The sequence below is a fragment of the Pygocentrus nattereri genome, chromosome 11 (genome assembly GCF_015220715.1).
Source record: "Pygocentrus nattereri isolate fPygNat1 chromosome 11, fPygNat1.pri, whole genome shotgun sequence".
NCBI classification, from domain to species: Eukaryota; Metazoa; Chordata; class Actinopteri; order Characiformes; family Serrasalmidae; genus Pygocentrus; species Pygocentrus nattereri.
In genome coordinates, this window is record NC_051221.1 from 1,875,001 (window position 1) to 1,882,500 (window position 7,500).

A 7,500-nucleotide genomic window follows, 5' to 3' on the forward strand; every position below is an offset into this window, starting at 1 on the left:
GTGGGGTGGAACTCAGATCTACATGAACAGGCCTGAGTCGTCCTCTTTCACCAGATGTTCAGCTTAATTCAGCCAAACTCCCTCGAGATCAACTCACAGCACTGGTGTCCACTGATACAAAGTCCTTATAAGAAAATCTGTCCACTCTTGACAAATTTCCGGTCAAGACCAGCGTCTTGTCTCTTTGAATGAGAAGAGATCAGTTACTGTTTTAATTACATTCATTTTACCAGACAATTCATTTGAGATAAACCTTCTAAAAAGCATCTGCCCAAATACTGCAGAAGGATTTTCCTGCTCGCTCTGGATCAGAGCTTTTCACTGAAGGGCAGGACTTTCTCCACACATAGACTCCACGGTGAGCATTAGGAACTTTCCCATTCACTTTCCAACCAGTGTCTCCTACTTTATAATGTCTGACTTGCATGAGGGGAGCAGTCCTGTAGATCTAGATCTGTTCTCCTGTTAGTTCTGTGAACCTGACTGTGCTATAATCTAGAACCAACCACATCATTTAGATTTAGCACAGTCGGCACCAAAACACCCTGCAGTAATCTGCTGTCTTTACTGACGGATCCTCCTAAAGTTAATCTACCTAACATTAGCAAACTCAGGTAACAATGATTTCATTATTTATACAGAGTCCCTCAAATCTACGTTCACCAGCTCTGCTGCTGGAGATCCACCTTCCTGCAGAACTCAGCTCCAGCCCAAATCCAGCTCACCTGATCTGACTAAATAAATGGACATGTAGAATTAAATGACTGTGTGGAGGTGAACTCTCCAGGAAGGTCTCTCTCCAAGAACAGGACTGGTGACCACTTTTTTCCTCCACATCTGGATCTTGTTACCATCTAGAGCTGAAATAGCTGCAGCTGTGTGTGTCTGGGTGGATTATGAACTAGATATACATGCAGAACAAGTCCATACATTACATTTACATACTGTACGGTTCCTGCCCTGCTGTGCTCTTCACTCTGACTGCGTCCAGAAACTTATGCTACTGCTCCTGTCCTCCCCTCTCTTTCTCCTGCTCCTCTCCTACCTTGGAAGAATGCAGGGGAATAGAGGAGGGGAGAGGGGCAGGAGGGGTAGAGAGAACCAGCAGAACCTGGGGAAACGGAACAGCTGAGTCCTTTAAACGTCATTAATAGACAGAATAGATTCACAGAAAGCTGGAGATGGAGTTGGCCTGTGAAAGCCCAGTGTAACAGCATGAAGCCTCTGATGTTCACTGACAATCAGAACAGCTTTCATTATGAAGTGTAGAAGTGGAATTTATATCAAAACAGAATATTTATATCAGGTTTATTAAATATGCATTAAAAGAGTTTCTCCTGAACCTGCGACACTCAGAAGAGTCCAGACACATTATTCTCCAATACAGCGTTGAAAAGGAGTAAAGTACAGAGCTATTAGAGCTCAACAGTGGTGGACAGTATCTGAGTATCTGAGTAACTGAGTATCTGAGTAACTGTAATTAGTTTCTGTACTTTAGTATTTTTGGTGTATCTGTACTGAAGTTTCTTCGTTCTGGGCGACTTTTTCCTTTCACTCCACTACATTTCAGAGTCTAATATCCGACTTTTTCCTTTTAGTTCTGTGAACCTGACTGTGCTATAATCTAGAACCAACCACATCATTTAGATTTAGCACAGTCGGCACCAAAACACCCTGCAGTAATCTGCTGTCTTTACTGACTGATCCTCCTAAAGTTAATCTACCTAACATTAGCAAACTCAGGTAACAATGATTTCATTATTTATACAGAGTCCCTCAAATCTAAAGTACAGAGCTATTAGAGCTCAACAGTGGTGGACAGTAACTAAGTAAATGTAATTAGTTTCTGTACTTAAGTAGTTTTTTCATGTATCTGTACTGTTTTTCCATTTTAGGCGACTTTTTCCTTTCACTCCACTACATTTCAGAGTCTAATATCCGACTTTTCCCTCCTACATTTTGAGAAATCTGTCGTTCCTTTTGGTTTCTGTGTGTATAAAAACGTAACATGTCAAAACGAAAGAAGCGCAAAGCCAGAGCACCAATCAGGGCCCAGCGGTCACTTTGTTTAGAGCTGGTTTTGACCTGTTGGTCATACCGACCCAGTGCAGCACGCGGTTCAACGTCAGCGCAGCAGCGTAAAACTTTGGGAGAGTCTGTTCAACATAAATGATGAACTAACCTAACTTTGTGTAAATAGAGCTCAATATAGAAATATGTCCACATATGCAGTCGAGACTGACGCGGCTTTTTTCTGAATTTCTACAAACACCAGTTCATTTTATAGTAAATGAGTTTGGGCTGGTTTATGTTTATGAACAGACGCCTACAGATCAACATAGTAAAGGAGCTCATCTGTGATCCTGAGTTTAAAGCCAGTTTTTATTCAACTTAAACTTGGAACTAAGTTGTAAATAAATCTGAAACTGAAACTTTGCTTGTGTGTAAAAAGTGATTTCAGAGCCACTCGGTTCTCCCTGATGGAAACTGTTTACCTTCAGTGTTTTGTGCTTCTGATCATTTTAATAGACGTCAGCGTCACTAATTAATGACGTTCTATTAAAAGACTGGTTTACCAAGAGAGACGCTGGAGGACTTTCACCTGAAATGAGTTCATGAAGCCAGTCTGGTTATAAAAATGATAACAGGACATCAGAGCCAGAATTACTCTTTTAGTACTTTTACTTTATACTTAAGTACATTTGAAGGGAAATACTTTAGTACTTTTACTCAAGTGGAGGTCTAAAGGGAGGAACTTCTACTTTTACTGGAGTGATATTTTACCTTGGGGGTCTCGACTTTAACTCCAGTACACGGGGAAGCGTCTGTGTAACTGAGCAGCTGAACTAATCAGATTTAATGAAGATTAATGACTCTGATGGACCTTCAGTGTCAATCAACAAGCCCCCTGTGAAACGGTGTATCAGTGTGTTCAGGTCAATGAAAGTGGCTGTTAGATTCTGGAGATTTTAGAGTCTCTGAATCAGAAACATGAAATTTATGAATAATATGAATAACTTGAATAAAGACTTGCTGATATTACAGTTACAGTCCGATGACCAGAGAGGGAGAAATATATTTATAGTTTATTTTGGGGGGGTTATTTATTCATTTATTTAATGGAAGTTTGTCAGTGTGTTTATTTATTAATGGACAGATTTATAGACTGTTATATTTCTCATGTCAGTAAAAAATTATTAATACTTTTCCCCCCAAGAAAACTTCCAAAAATCATGACATAAAAGACTAAACACTGTTTAAAAAGCTTTATTAATTAGAAGAGAAATGAACAAAAAAGAAAAGTATACATGTTTATTGTTGCTGGTTGAGGAAAAATAACACAATAAACAATTAAAGACTGTAGATATTAATACTGAAGATCTTTATTGTGATGATGAAGTGATGAGATGAAGATCAGAGCATTAAGCAGAGCCATGTTTGAGCTCACTGAAGATCAAGAGGAGCTCTAGCAGCTCCAACACACGCGTGGACGCTCACTGCCCAGTGCATTGCTCTCTCGTCAGGGTTTGGCTGACAGGAGTCTGGGAGTCCTTGGTGGCCTCACAGGTCACTGTCTTCTTTAGCCACTGGTCCTCCTGGAGGGTCAGGGTGCTGCTCCAGCTGTAGAGGCCGTCGTTCTTCTGCAGAAGCCCGGGGCTCTGGCTAACCCCCGAGCTCCAGCTGCTCCCGTCCACCTTCCAGCTCAGCCTCCAGTCTGAGGGGAAGCCCTGGTTGGCCAAACACACGAGTGTGGCCTTCCCCTGCTGCAGCTCCACGCTGGAGGGGGGCAGGACCGTGAGGGTGGGCGCGGCCACAACTAGGACACACACACAGTTTCATTTCCCTTATTTCTAACAGAGCACAACTGAGTTCAGTGATGCATTAAAAACCAAACTCTAATTACAACCTTAAACTCAACCGTTTCACACACAAACTCATATTTCCAATCACATTCATAGCTGCACTTCATTTACATTTTCATTAGAAAATATTACTGAATTTCACTCAGTAAAACTTGGACATTCTGCACATCCTGTGATGGGAAATTTGAAATGGAACATGATTTTATTTCCTCCAAAACAATAAATAATCCCTAAATAAATGGAGCTGCAGTCTCCATGTACAATGGCTTCAAAGCTTTAGAGCAGAAAACGCTGCTCATAATAACCTCCACATTGTGGCTTCCAGATGGAGACAGAACTGCTGTAATGGAGCCCAACACTGACACTACAATCCAGCTCTACATCTGATCTTTTTAAAGAAATGTCATTACTGAACACTTCACAGGAAACCTTTAGGAAATTTTAGTGTTTTAAAGAAAAGAAATCCAGTTCAGAAACAGGAGCTCGTGGTAAAGCCTAAAGCTCCACGCTCGCCACACTTCAGCCAAGTTGTAATGAAATACATTCAAATTTGGATCAGAACTGATTTAGAAGAACATCAAGTACGTCTGTACTGTTGATCCATAATCATTTTAATAAAAGATTCCTTTTGAATAAGGAGGAAAAGTGGACTTACTTCCAACTGACAGTTTGGTTCCTCCACCAAAAGTGGCCCACAGTGATACAAACTGGTTTACTGGCTGTACAAAAACCTCCTGCTCTAAACACGCCGCTCTCTTCAGCCTCTACACGCACTATTTCTGACCTATAATACAATATTAATGGGTTCTACAATCATCTAATAATGGAATAAACTACACACTGTAGATCTGCACACGTTCTGCCTTTTATTCCCAACAAGGATTATTTTATAAGCAGTGAAATATCTAAACTGAGGACTCGCTTGGTCCTTTAGAATTTACACAACAGACACACTGAACTTCCTAAACACTAAATATACAGTTTTAAATTGGTAGAAAATGTTCTAGATAAAAGTTCTTCTAAAAGTTTTAGATGAAAAGGTTCTTACTGTTTTCATTGTTTCCTCCACCAGAAAGTCCTCCAGCCCTGATCAAGACAGACTGGGTGGCAGTCGTAGCTGCAGAGACCCTCAAATGAAAGGCAGAGACAGATAGAACTGCACAATAAGAGAGCGCCCTCTGCTGGACATTAAAGGGAATATTTCACTTCTAATAGAGGCTCCACTTTGCATGATCAGCCCATGCTTCAGTGCTCTGCTAGTGTTTATAGTCCTGTGAGTTTAACACTTCATGACTGAGAGCTGCTGCCCCACAAACTTCACCCACAGCAACCATGACTTTGGTCTCCATCTTCATCTGGACGCTCACCCTCTGGACTCAAGGTCACTCACTCATTTATCTTGGTGTAAATTAATTTCTGTCCTGTTTGATGTACATTTTGTTGTATTTATTACGTTTCATACAATATTTCTTTTAATATTTTCATTCTTTTTTTCTTTTACTTTCTCAGGATCCAGTGGTCAGGTGACTGTGACTCAGACTGCAGTGAAAACTGTTTCTCCAGGAGACTCAGTTACCATCAGCTGTAGAACCAGCCCTGCAGTATATAACAATAACCGTCTATCCTGGTATCAGCAGAAACCTGGAGAAGCTTGTAAACTCCTGATCTACTGGGCTACCAGTAGACAGTCAGGTATTCCAGCTCGTTTCAGTGGCAGTGGATCCGGATCTGACTTCACTCTGACCATCAGTAATGTCCAGACTGAAGATGCAGGAGATTATTACTGTCACAGTCACCATTATTTCAGTAGTGTTGGTGAAGTTTTCCCACAGTGTTTAGTAGGTGTACAAAAACCCCCTCAGTCCAGCTGCACAGAGACTGCACTGCTGCAGCTGGACTCTATGCTAAAAAAAATAATTAATTGGATTTACTTAATCCAGTTATCTCAACTATTTCCACTAAACTGAATTGTGTTAGATATAATTAATTCATATCATTAAACATCAAGTAAAACCAACATGACTCTATTAGGAAAAACCAACATAACTAATATGGTCTGCTTGGATTTAATTAATTTACTTTATTAATTAACTAATTAACTAATTTACTTAATAGGTTTATGTGTAGCCAACTAAACTGACCAACATCAACCTAACAAAATGTTTTTCTTTTGTTTTTCTTAATTGTGCTGATTAATGGCAACAGAATGATTTCATTGTACCAACTTATGTTGAACTTATGTAAATGTAACAATGTTGGACCACTGATATTCAACTGTATTTAATAGGATTAACTACACTTCATCCTTCCAACCTGACAAATAATTAGAGCAACTACTGAATTTCATTTTACTCAGCTGCTTTTCATTTTAGCAATGACAGTTATTTTAAGTACACTCGCCAAACTTGTCAAAAAAAATCCCCAAAGTACATTGAACTCACTTTGAAGTCACTTTATTCGAGTGAAATAATTATCAATTTACTTCAAACCTGGTCAGCTGTAGCATCAGAATGGGACTTGCCCAGACCAAAAAGGTAAGCTTTCCAACAGAGGGCAGAACGAAAACTGTTGAAAATAAACATTTAAATAACTTTCGAAAAAAAAGTTTACATGTCAGAAAACTGTCAAATCAGATCCCCACCAAGTTTAAGTTTGTAAAATACATCGTCACTGGAAATTTTGACTGAAAATCTAAAATCTCTTTTCAATGTTAAGATCAAATTAGCATAAGCAGAAAACAATACTCAAATAAAGGGCGAACCAATGTAGTCACAAATATTTCAAAATAAAATAACTAAATAAAAATGTTTTCTTTCCCTTGCCGCTTCAGTAGTGTTAAAATAAATAAATCAATCAATCAAAATGCACCAAACTTAACCAGAACATTATTACAGTACATGTTTAAACCAACATATCATGGTAAAGAGATCAAACACTAATGTAAAATACGCATCTTAATTAGGTGGCAGTGGCTTACCCTCAGTGGTTACCCTCATATTCTTGCTACTTTGGGCAAAATGAGATGTTTTTGGACTCATTTATGCCATTATTTTTTTAAATCCATTTTTTATGGACATAAAAATGCAACACCCGTATTTTTACTGTTAAGCTCGTCCCGTCTCTCTTTTGTGCACATTGTTAAAACATTGACATTATGCATCTTACAACGCATAACCATGACAGTTCAACATATGGATCCAAAAAGATTGATTGGTTGATTTCCCAAGCTCAAAGCCTCCTTCCACCTCAGAGCGTTCAAATAAAGGGCTCCACATTCAATTGCAGTTTCACGTCTACGTTGTTCCTTCAAACAGTTTGTTTTTTAGCACTTGAGCCTTTCTTGAGGGATGTCTGCCGTCCAGTTCCAGCACAAGTTTTTGTAGAACCTCAAATGTGTACTTAGGGTTGGGTGGGTAGCTCAAGTCCAATGCGTACATGAGGCCAAACAGCGACTGCATTTGCAACGTTACCAAGGTCACAAAGCACTTTCACACCTTCGATGATTATTCCAACATCTTCCAGCTCATCTGTGGGTTCTGCACCGTCCTTCTTTACGGCAAAGATTCCTAGAATTGTCTGCTCCATCTCCTGGTTTTCTCCAACATCCTCAAAAATAGAACAAATAAACCTTCAGCTA

General features: G+C 39.5%; 1 long non-coding RNA gene and 1 gene segment (V, D, J or C); both read right to left on the reverse strand.

The window, feature by feature from the left end:
- Positions 1–3,356: 3,356 nt before the first annotated feature.
- LOC108412217 lies at positions 3,357–4,920 on the reverse strand. The segment is given in 3 exon segments: positions 3,357–3,817; positions 4,519–4,627; positions 4,912–4,920. Coding segments are annotated over 3 exon segments (441 nt in total).
- Positions 4,921–6,300: 1,380 nt separating this feature from the next.
- The window catches only part of LOC108416703, a 1,763-nt gene continuing 563 nt past the window's right edge, over positions 6,301–7,500 (reverse strand). Inside the window, exon 2 of the long non-coding RNA XR_001857242.2 lies at positions 6,301–7,469. This is a non-coding gene — a long non-coding RNA (uncharacterized LOC108416703). The remainder of the gene's footprint in view (positions 7,470–7,500) is intronic.